Source organism: Cuculus canorus, chromosome 23 (genome assembly GCF_017976375.1).
Source record: "Cuculus canorus isolate bCucCan1 chromosome 23, bCucCan1.pri, whole genome shotgun sequence".
Taxonomy (NCBI): domain Eukaryota; kingdom Metazoa; phylum Chordata; class Aves; order Cuculiformes; family Cuculidae; genus Cuculus; species Cuculus canorus.
Window position 1 is genome coordinate 6,575,500 of NC_071423.1, and position 11,211 is coordinate 6,586,710.

At 63.6% G+C, this 11,211-nt stretch overlaps 2 protein-coding genes across 2 annotated transcripts; both read right to left on the reverse strand.

The window, feature by feature from the left end:
* Positions 1-18: 18 nt before the first annotated feature.
* On the reverse strand, positions 19-2,979 carry C1QTNF5 (C1q and TNF related 5). Its single transcript, XM_009569892.2, has 3 exons — positions 2,795-2,979; positions 1,555-1,787; positions 19-1,041 (listed from the first exon to the last, which is right to left on the reverse strand). The coding sequence occupies exons 2-3, from the start codon at positions 1,766-1,768 to the stop codon at positions 524-526; spliced, it is 732 nt and encodes a 243-aa protein (XP_009568187.1). The 5' UTR covers positions 1,769-1,787; positions 2,795-2,979; the 3' UTR covers positions 19-523.
* A 1,525-nt stretch (positions 2,980-4,504) lies between these two features.
* Positions 4,505-9,887, reverse strand: MFRP (membrane frizzled-related protein). Its single transcript, XM_054087043.1, has 13 exons — positions 9,584-9,887; positions 9,370-9,481; positions 9,007-9,135; positions 8,341-8,502; positions 8,017-8,260; positions 7,805-7,935; positions 7,560-7,685; positions 7,073-7,149; positions 6,808-6,956; positions 6,496-6,626; positions 5,631-5,765; positions 5,344-5,471; positions 4,505-5,265 (listed from the first exon to the last, which is right to left on the reverse strand). Exons 1-13 carry the CDS (start codon positions 9,635-9,637, stop codon positions 5,041-5,043), a joined length of 1,803 nt encoding a protein of 600 aa, XP_053943018.1. The 5' UTR covers positions 9,638-9,887; the 3' UTR covers positions 4,505-5,040.
* Positions 9,888-11,211: the final 1,324 nt, after the last annotated feature.

Here is an 11,211-nt window from a genome sequence, read left to right on the forward strand (position 1 = left end):
GCACACGAGGGGCTGAGCAGTCCTTTATTGGGGGTGAAAGAGTAGGCGAAGGCACCGGGGAGGTGGAAAGGGCACAGTGTTGTCCGTGGAGCACGCCAGGACCGCGGTGCGACGGGACCCTCGCCGTGCCAGCGGCCAGGCAGCCTGGGATCGCTCTGTGCATGGGGAGAAGCGTGGGATGGGGGGCTGTGCCCATGCCAGTGGGGCTGTGCTGCGAGCCAAGGTGGCTACGGTGAGGAATATATGGCAACCACGTTATTGAGGCTCCCGAGCGCGGGCATCCTGCCCCAGAACGGAGTGCCCGAGGTAATACTTAGCTGTTACACAGCGCTGCTGAAGCGATGCTCCGGCCGCCTGTGGGGAGGCAGAGGGGCCATATTCCTGCCCTGCGCTGGGCAGCAGCAACGGAGCGGGGTCTCAGTGTCCCGGCTACGATGTGGCCAGGACCCGGCGTTGCCCTCACTGGGGTACAAGTGGGTGAGAAGGGCTCACACCTCGGCTCCGGCCGCAGCCGAAGACAGGCTCAGGCGAAGACAGCGGAGTTTTTCCAGTAGGAGTAGACGAGGAAGCCGGTGAAGGTGCTGTCTGTCTTGACGCTGGCGTAGAAGCCGATGTAGTCCCCGACGCCCACCTGCACCCACACCTCATCCTCGGGCTCCAGGCGGACCAGCGCTCCCCCCGAGAGCGATGTGGGCTTGGGCCAGTTCCCGTAGTACTGGAAGAAGGAGGCGATGGAGTGGCCATTCTTCATGATGTCAAACTGGAGGCTGGCGCGGTAAACGGTGGCGTGGACGGCGAAGTAGTAGAGGCCGGGCACCTCGCAGGTGAACTTGCCCGTGTTGGGGTCGTAGTGGCCCTGCTCGTTGATGAGCACCACGTCGAAGCGGATGGGCTGGTCGGCCAGCGGCGGGCTGCGCGACTCGGAGCGCTTGGCACTGAAGGCTGAGCGGGGCGCCACCGCGCACTCGCCCTGGGCCCCCTTCTCACCATGCATGCCATCCATGCCGGGGCTGCCCACCTCTCCTCGGGGACCCGGTGCTCCTGGGGCAGCCAGAATGGGGACAGGGTCACCTCTAAGCCACCCACCAGCACGGCCCCTGACCACTCGAGCTCTCCCACCCATCGCATGGGATGTGGGTGGTGAATACCCACCAGGGCCAGTGATGGGAGTGAGGAACCAGCACAAGCAGGGCTAGATGGATCGACTAACTGGGCACAGTGGCAACAGGGAGCTGGAAAAAGCCTCACAGGCTGGGAGAAAAAAACATCCCAGGAGTCAGGACAGGGATTGTGCAGCCATAATTGCAGGGCAGCAAAGAGAAACGGCAGTGGGGATGGGGAGAAATGAAGCTCTGCTGGTGTCAGAGAGCAGAGTCACCACAGGGAGGACCAGATGGGAGGTAGTGGCATGGAAGGGGCACTTTGGTAGGATTCACTCTTGTTTCGGCAATGTGGGGCTGCACCAGCAGCCCAGGCTCACCCCTGGCACGAGGGCATTCCTCACAGGCAGGGCAGAGCAGGTCCGCCTCCCCATCAGGAGGTCTCCGTTCTTACCTGGAGGGCCCATCTCACCCTTCTCCCCTGGCATCCCCATCGCTCCATCCCGGCCATCTCGTCCGTCTCTGCCTGGCAGACCCTGGCCCCCATGCAAGCCCGGTGTCCCTGGGATGCCCGGCTGCCCCGAGCACAGCCCAGGGATCTTGTTGTCTTCGATCTGCAAGGAGCTGGCGATGAGCCCGAGGAGGAAGAGGAGGAAGAGCTGCTTCATCTCATCTGCCGTAGAGGAGCTGTTGGGGAGCAAAGAGGGGTAACAGCTCTGAGAACCTCAGTGAAGAGGGGTGGGAAATGGGCTTAAGAGGGAGGGGATACAGGGGGTCACAGGGAATGTTCCTCCCTTCTTTCCCTTTGCCTTTTTGGCTGCTCCCTATGGCACGGCTGGAACAGGTCGCCCAGGGACGTTGCGGCTGCCCCATCCCTGGAGGTGTTCAAGGCCAGGTTGGATGGGGCTTGGAGCCCCTGATCCAGTGGGATGGAGCCTGTGATCCATGGCAGGGGGCTTGGAATTAGATGATCTTTAAGGTCCCTTCCATCAAACCATTCTACGACTGCTGGCTGCACCTGCCGCAGCATCCTCATAGCTGCCTGTGCCACCAGCACGTCCCACCATGGGCTCGTGGGGATGCTGGGGCCAGGGAGCTTGGGAGGGAGCCGCAGCATGTGCAGGTGGTGGCAGCTCTCAGCTGGGGCTATTTGGGATGGGAGCTACATTGGCAGCGTGCCCAGCTATGGGATGCGCAGAGGATGCTGGTGGGGCACCAGCGGGGTGGCAGCTGCGGGTGAGCTGCGAGCCATGCGTGGGCTGGGGTTGTTGAATCTGGATGGTGTGCGGTGGGGCGGCAGCTTGGGGAGCGTGGGGCTGCGTCGTGGCCCAACCCTTGGCAGCATCCCTGCTGCCGGCAGCTCAGCTCCACGCCCGGCCGGCTCCCTGGGGCACGGCTGTCCGGGGCTGCAGCATCCCTGGCTCAGCTGGACCACCCCGGTGCCGGACACGACCCTGTCACCCGGCTGCCCCCAGCCCATCCCACGCCAGAGCCCCGCAGCCAGTGCTGGCCCCTTCCTTGTAGCTCTATCCTGGGAAAACTGTTCTCTTCCCCCTCCTGGACACGATGGCTGCAACGAAGAGGAAAAGGAGGAGAGAAGTGTCTCTCCTCCACCCACCCACTGGAGCCAGGACCCCAGTGAGTCCCATTTCCCCCCCAGTGCATGGTGGATGGAGCTGGGTGACCCCACTCACTGCAATCCCGCTGCTCCGATCCCAGCACGTCGTTGCTCTCTCCGGCGTGGAAGGACTCTTCCTGACCACTCTGCTCTGACGAAGGCCCTAGGAAAGGCAGCCTCTCCACTCCCCCCTCCTCCTCCTCACGTCTCTCCTCCCAAACTCCAAAGGAAATCAAGGGCTTTGGGAGCCAAAAGCTACAAGACAAGGGGAAAAAGGGAAATAATCCCATGGTGTCAGAAGAGCTGCAAGCAGGGGGAAGGGAGAGCGAGACAAACAGCCTGGCAAAGGGAGAGGAGGCATGGGCTGCCAACCACCCCGGCTGGACGCATCTGGGCAGCAGGAAGGGAAATGAGAGAAAACAAGCAGCGGAGCGAAAGCAGACCGAGAAAAAGGCCAAGGGAGGGAAGCACAGCAAAGGCAGGCAGGGGAAAAGTGTTTCTCCTCCACCCACACACCGGAGCCAGGACCCCAGCGAGTCCCAGTTCCCCCCAGTGCAGGGTGGACGGGGCTGGGTAGCCCCACTCGCTGCCATCCCGCTGCTCTGGTCGCAGCCCCTCGCTGCTCTCCATGGCTCTCAGGAGTGGGAGAAGGGATTCCTCCAGGCGTGTGGGTCCCCTGCCTGGCAGCCTCGGTGCTGTCCCTGCCAGCAGCGGGGAGGGAAAGGGGCACGGGACACACATAAGCTGGCAGTGCCAGCCCCGGGAGTGCCCCTGTGGGGCTGCAGGAGCCAGCGTGGGGCACAGCGTCAGTTTGTGGGGCTGAGCAGGCAGGAATGGGGCCGAGCAGGCAGGAATGGGGCCGAGCAGGTGGAAGCGCGATGCTGCAGCCATGCTGGGAATCAGGGCCAGCCCTAGGGGACTGCGGCACGCGGCAAATCTGGGACTGTGCCGGGCTTTCGAAGGCACTCCCAGTTCGCCTTTAACTTGTTCCAGCACGGAGTGCGTCCAAGGGACACAGCCAGGCGCCCCAGCGGTGGGGTGGTCTTGCAGCTGGGGGCAGTTCCCGTGGGCCACAGCCATCCTGCCGGAGCCGGCACGGCAGGGAGCGAAGGCGCAGGGTGGGATTGATGCCACCGGAGCAGCGGTGCTGCGCAAGGACGGCGGTGCTGAGCTGGCTGCCATGGGCTGAGCCCGGTGGATCCTGCTCCCAGGAATCCCATCCAGGCGTGGGACTTCCCCACGCCCTCAGGGTGGGCGAAGGCAGCGGGAAGCACGTGGCACCGCCAGCTGTCTCCTCCCTGTGCGGGTGCCGCCACGGGCTGAGCCTTCCTGCTCCGGGTGCCCGGGGCCCGGCTGGGTGCTGGCACAGAGCCTCCTGCCTTCTCGTTCCCAAGGTGTGAAGAAGCTGTTGGTTTTGGCCAGCTGGGATCTGGTTTGTGGCCACTGGGCGTTGCCAGGCCTGCGGCCCTCAAGGTGGCCCAGAGCCAGCGCGGCCAGCAGAGCCGCAGCCCAGGCTGGGGCAGGATGTCCTCCCTGCACCGTGCGGCTGCCAGCCTGACCCTCCCTGAACCCCATCCAACTCCGGGGGGTTCTGCAAGCCCCCCAGCCCTTTGAGCGCACAGCCAGAAGCCCTTTCTCCACTGCAGACAGGCAGTCTCCTCTGTGCCCCTCCATTCCTCCTCCCTCGGCCCATGCCTCAGTTTCCCCTGGGATCTGACAGAACCCCCATGCAGACCCTCCCTCAAGAAGCTCCATCAGGACTATTAGCTGTTCACGCAGTTTATTCTGCTGGCTTTTGGGCTGCAGGACATGGGCAGCCTGGCCCAGCTCTGCTCCACTTGGGGAGCATTAACCCTTCCCCTGCCAGGCTAGCAGCTGCCCAAGGGCTGCAGGAAAGAGGCAGTGCACAGCCTGGAGAGGAGTGTGCCTGGAGGGATGCGCAGCTCTGGCCAACACGCCCAGGGTTAGCCGAGGATAGGGAGGCAGTGCCCACACCTTCCTACTGTCCTGCAGCTTGGCAGGGGGACTTTGCATGGTGTCCCAGCTCCAACCTGGGGACACAGCCTCTCCAGCACAAGGCTTTCCCTCTAGCAAGGCTGGGAAGCGGCACCTGCCCTCCAGGGACTTGGTCCTGCGGGCGAGCCCATGGCATCCAGGCGCGGAGCAGAGGGGCTGAAGGCAGAGCCAGGCCCTGGGGTGCTGCTGATGGGGCCACCCCAGCAGGTGGCTGTTCGCAACGGGAGGAGGGTGGGAAGGACATTGGAAGCAGAGGGGTGGCTCTGTGCAGGTTGCTTCAGCCCCTGCTCCTCTTCTTTTGCCGGGTCAGGGTTGGAAGCACTCTATGGGGTCATTGGAATCGGGCAGAATGTTGCAGTTGATGGGCCAGAGGATGCCGAGGAGGCTGAGGGACTGCTGGCACCGCGTCTCGGCAGCCAGGCAGACGGCTCGGCAGGGCTGCAGGACACCCCCATCCGGGGTGCACTTGGGCACGAAGAGGCTGCAGATGAGGAGGCGGAGGTGCTGGAAGCAGGGGAGCTCCATCAGCGTCTGCGGGAGAGCGGTGGTGAGCATGGCGAGGTGTGGAGCGGTGAAGGCAGCTTCACACGCAGCCCCTGCGCAGCTCACCTGGTAGTCCTGGAGCACCTCGGCAGCTCCCTCCTGGTCCGGGATGGCCAGCCAGATGTTGGGAAAGGAGGTGGCGTTGTAGCCTAACCCCAGGCACATCTCCACCTCCACAGGCTCACAGACAGACCCTGCCAGAAGAGGAGATGATTGACTTTTTATAGCAGCAGTAATGCCCACCAGGTGTGCCTCGGGCAGATGGGAGCTGTGGGGCAGCTGCTGGTGCATCTCCTGGACCAGGTGGGCTCAGAGGGGCTGTGTGGGAGCACCCAGGGGTGCTCAGCACTCACCAAAGGCTGGGTAGGAGACCCCAGTGCAGTTCAGCTCGTCGGTGCCATCGGGACAGTCGTGCCAGCCGTCGCACACAGACTCCAGCGCCCGGCACTCACCATTTCCGCAGGAGAACTCTGCGGGGCTGCAGGTCTCTGTAAGATGAGAGGGGCCAGCGAGGCAGGGCATGGGCTTGGGCATGGGCACAGACAGATAACAGGCTGTCTGTGGCCGGGAGTCAGCCTGTTCCCACGCTGATGACCCTCATCCCTGCTCTGCTTGGTCCCTGGCCAGGGGACATCCCGGTGAGTGGCTGCAGAGCACTGCCATCCAGCAGCCTTGGCCATAGGTGACCATCGCTGGTCCAGATTAGTGGCACGCCAGGTTCCCTGGGTTATTTGGGAGCAGCCCTCAGGTGATAGGTGGTGCTTGTGTGCATTTGAGCCCTTCCAGGCCGCATTCCCATGGCTGGGATCCATGGGGATACAGGGTAATGCAGGCAAGAAGGGACCCCAGGGGCTCCAAGCGAGGTCAGATAGGAAGTGAAAGCAGCATTTTCCAGGGCTTTGTTAGGTCTGGACTTGAAGACACCCAAGGAAAGAAGAGAGATTGAGATGAGATCTTAGGAAGAAATGTTCTCCTGTTCAGGTGGGGAGGCCCTGGCCCAGGGTACCCAGAGCAGTGGTGGCTGCCCCATCCCTGGAGGGGTTCCAGGCCAGGTTGGATGGGGCTTGGAGCCCCTGAGCCAGTGGGAGGTGTCCCTGCCCATGGCAGGGGGGGGACTGGGTGGGCTTTGAGGTCCCCTCCAACACAGACCCTTCCATGAGTCTATGACAGCGACCGCTCTGCCCCTGGGGCAGCCAGCGCCCCTGCTTTGCTACCTACTCTCAGTGGCGTTGCGAGCTTGGTAGGTGGCGAAAAACCCATCGTCTGCTACTCCCTCATCTGCCACGAAGAGGATGGTCATGACGTGGCGTGAGGAGGTCAGGGTGGGTGGCAGCTGGTGGCCGCAGAACCTGCCAGGATCAGGGGGTGAGGGATGGCGTCAAGGTGAGCAGCAGGGCTCACCAAACCCTGTCTCCGGTGTCTTCTCCTCAACAGTTTGCCCTGTGCCTCAGTTTCCCCAGCTGAGCCACAGGAGCCCCGTGCACCCAGGCTGGTGTAGCAGGGCTGGAGATACCAGGGGTGTGCCCGTACCTGCCCATGAGGCTGGCTGCCCCCGTGCCCGCGCTGTCATGCACCTCCACGAAGTCGAAGCTGCAGTCCTCGTGCGACTCCAGGCTGAAGTTGTGGAAGTGCAGGTCGATGACGTGGCCCACAGGCACCGAGATCTGCCAGAGGCACAGCTGCAGGGCAGGAGCAGCCGGCGACATCTGTGAAGCCAGGCAGGGGCACCCCCACGGGAGGCTGCCTTCCTCCCTGCCTACCCTCACCCTCCTCCCACCTCCATCCCTCCTCTCACCTGCTGGTGCGGGTATGGCTGGGGATGGTTCGGGGTGGAGAAGTGCCCTGCCAGGGTGGTCAGCGGCCCCCCGCACTCTGGAGGGACACACGCACAGAGCTTTACCCCTTCCCGCCCTCCCTTCACCCCTTCTCCGCGCTCCCTCATCCCTGCCTCCCTCTGCCCATCACCATGTCACAGAACTGTGGAATGGTTTGGGTTGGAAGAGATCTTACAGCCCATCCAGTCCCACCCTTGCCATGGGCAGGGACACCTCCCACTGGATCAGGGGCTCCAAGAACCATCCAACCTGGCCTGGAACCCCTCCAGGGATGGGGCAGCCACCACTGTTCCAGGGCCTCCCCACCCTTATCATGAAGAATTTCTTCCTAATGTCTAACGTAGATCTTCCCCCTTCCAATTTAAAGCCTGATCCAGTGGGAGGTGTCCCTGCCCGTGTCTTCTGGTGCCACGGGGGCCGTGGGCTGCAGGTGGGGTCCCAGCCCACCTTTGTGTTTCAAGCTGCAGTTGGCCTCATCGCTCTTGTCCACGCAGTCGTGGAAGCCGTCGCAGACGAAGCCCAGGAGGAGGCAGAGCCCCTGATCGCACGAGTGCTCGTCCCAGGCACAGCTCTCTGCGGCGCGGGCAGGGATGGTCAGGCTGGAGGTGGCATCCATGGGGTGCCCTGGGCACTACAGGAGACCCCACCAGCGCTCCCCACAGCGAGGAGCCCTGGGGACGGGGGGGACTCACTCTCACTGGGAGCCACGGCGCGATAGCGGGCGCTGAAGCCTGGGGCGCCCACGCTGCTGTCGGAGATGAAGATGACGCGTAGGTGGTTGGAGTTGGTGTTGAAGGTCGGGGGGACCACGTTACCACAAAACCTGGGGGCACAGCCAAGGGTGACAGTTGCTCGCTGCCCCTTCCCCACTGCACCACTGTGCTCCCCAGGTGTGAGACCCTACCGGGCTGGGCCCCCCCGAGCTGGGGCAGGATCCGTGCTGCTGGCCCCTTGCTCCTCGTAGAGCTCCACGCGGTCAAAGAGACAGGAGGCAGCGCCCTCCACGCTGAACGTCTCCATCTTCAGCTGGATGACGAAGCCGGGGCTCACCTCGATGCGCCAGATGCAGAGTGCGTCAGGTGGGTAAGGGCCGGGGTAGTTGGGAGAGCTGAAGGAGCCCTCAGGACCACGCAGGATCCCACCGCAGGCTGCACGAGGCACCAGCGTGGGCGTGAGCTGCTGCTGCAGAGCATCTCCACCCGCGCACAGCACCCCACGTAGGACTTACCCGGTGCTGGCGTGGTGGCTGTGGGCAGCCAGCTCTGGGTTGGGGTGTCAGCTGTTTTGGGGGCTGGGGGGTCCCTGCGGGTGGGTGCTGCGGTGGTGGTGGCGGTGGCCCGAGCGGGCAGGGCTGCAGCAGGGGCGCTGGGCATCTGCGGGGACGTCAGCTCTGTGCCCAAGGAATCGTAGAATCATAGAATCATTTAGGTTGGAAGTGATCTTAAAGATCTTCCAGTTCCAACCCCCCTGCCACGTCCCACTGGATCAGGCTGCCAAAGGACCCATCCAGCGTGGCCTTGAACACCTCCAGGGATGGGGCAGTGATCACTTCCCTGGACAACCTTTGGAAGAGCAGCGACAGCTCAGCCCCAGCAGGGAGAAAGGGCTGAGGTGCAGGAGGGGGGTTAGGAAGACCACCTAGCCCCATGTTTTGTGCTCCCACCCTTCTCCATACCTGTGCGGGTCCCAGGGGATGCCCAGTGTCCTTGCCCACATCCCATGGAGGTGGAGATCCTCCTTGCTTCTCTTCATGGGCACTGTCTCCCCACCATGGGCATACCCTGCGAGGTCCTGTGTGGGGCGGATGCTCTCACAGTGCCCCTCTCCCACTCTGAGCCGATTCTTTGTCCCTCACCCCACGGTCACAGCCCCGTCCCCCAGCTGGGGCACTCACGGTGGATGATGACGCCCAACAGGAGGGCGATGAGGAAGAGGAGGACGGCACTCATCAGAGCCACGCAGAGCCAGGTGAACTTGCAGTCGGGGCGGTACTGCCAGCCCTCCTGGCCCCAGAGCCGCTGGCCTGCGGGAGGGCAAGGAACGGGGGCAGAGCTGGGGTCCTGCTAGCCATGCCCCCACCCTGCCACCTCCCTGCATGGCCCCAGAGCCCTGGAGCTCTTGTCCCTGAGCTGCTGGTGGGTCCCCTAAACAGCCCCATGTCCAGTGGGGAGTTTGCCCCACCACCCCACTCCCGGACCCACGGCTGCTCCTGGTGGCCCATAGACAGGGGCGTGCGTACAAGCCCCCAGGCTGGTACCGAGGCCGTCCTGGGGCGATGCAGGGCTGGTCCCATCCTCCTCTGGCAGGGGCTCGGCGCTTGGCACTGCCTGAGGCTCCTCACCCTCGAAGACAGGGTTGCAGAACTCGGTCTGCAGAAGAGCAGGTGTGGGTAACACCATGAGAACCACACTGAGGGGATCCCCGGATGGCCAAGAAGGGTCCGTTCAGGCAGCACCCTCACCCCATCTTACCTTGCTGTGGTCCAGAACCTCAGGACAAAGCGTGATCTCGGTGAGATCTTTCATGGTGTTGGGCGATTCCCAGCGCAGCTTGGTTAAAATCCTCCCGGGTGTGCTCTGCCCCCCGGCACAGCTGCCCGCCCTGCCACCCGCTCCTCGCCAGCTGCACCCATCGGTCCAGGGGCAGCGTGGGGTGCCCGCACACCGGGGCAGAAGCACTGGCAGCACCAACTACACATGCCACCCCAGCGCCGGACCCCGCAGCGCTCCGAGGGCCATACCCACCGTGCCACGAGTGCCGGGAGCCCCAGGAGTCCTGCGGCCCCAGTCCCCTCTGCAGGCCCCCTCGCCCCGTTAATCCTGCTCAGCTGAGGATGCAGAGGTCAGGCGCTGGCACGGAGAACCAGCGTCTTAAAGGGGAAGGTGTGCTTGCACCCATCCCGCTGGGAGCCCAGAGACCCTGCTTTTGCGTGTACGGAGTGGCTGCTGGTTTGCCCGCTGCCTCCAAGCTCCGCACCAACCGAAGAGGCTCTGTTAGGGAGCCCAGACTGAATGTGTTCTTCTTCCCCTCCTATCTCCCCAGCTCTGTGTGCCTGAGCCCCACCGCCCGCATTCCCACTGCCCCTTAATGCCTCGTCTCCATGCCTAAGCAGGGGAGAAAGGGACCATTGTTCAGGGGCTTTGGGGGAAGAGCTTGGGTGCTGGGAGCTCCACACAGCTGGAGGAGGAGGAAAGGCTCCCTCTGCCCTTAAGTGACACGGATGGATGAGAGGGACTGCACCGTGCACCCACACCTCCCTCACTCCCGGGAATCCCCAGAGCATGGGTGCTCCTGGACCTCTGGAGCCACGCACAGGGAGGCTGCTCCAGCACCCGTGGTGTTACCATCCTGCTTTGTGCCTCAGTTTCCCTTCTACCGCTGCAGCCCCCGTCCTTCGCCTGCCCACCTGGAGACAAGCACACGCACACAGCGCTCTGTTCGAGCTAAAATTTATTCCTGCATTAGTCTCCCTTGTACAAGACGCTTCCTGCCCATCTTGCTTACACAGTAAACAAGCCACCTGCCAAGCAGCGATGCTACCCCAGTCCGGTACCTGCCCTGGGCAGCCCCTCCAGCCTCCCTGCCCTCCCGGAGCCCCGCGGGATGCTCGTGGCACGAGAGCCCTCAGCCTGCGCCCGCAGGGCCAGCGAGGGCAAAGCAGGACGCGTTGCTGGGTTTGGATGTAGCTGCCTCGCGGGCTGGGATGGCGCTGGGTCGGGTCCATCTCTCATCCCCCTGCACCTCAGGCAAGGCAGGATGGGTAGGAGAATAAATTAGAGAAAAGGCTAAAAAGGCCACTGGCGTTTGCTAGCTGGAGGGCTGAGCTGCAGGGCGGTGGGGACGCGCATCCCCGGGCATCCAGGGGGGCTCCTGATCGCAGGGAGAAGAAAGCCCAGATTACAGATGGTCCCGGAAAGCCACTGTCCTCCCCTTCCCCTTCTCCAGGACGGATGTTCCCTTGGAACCCCAATGGCCTCCCGCTCCCCGAAGTGGTTTAAGGCACCGTCGGATGAGGAGGCAGGTAAAAACGTACCCAAAGCATCCTCCGACGCAAGTCCCTGGAGAGCCAGAAAGCGTTGGAGTGCTTCAGGTTGAGCAA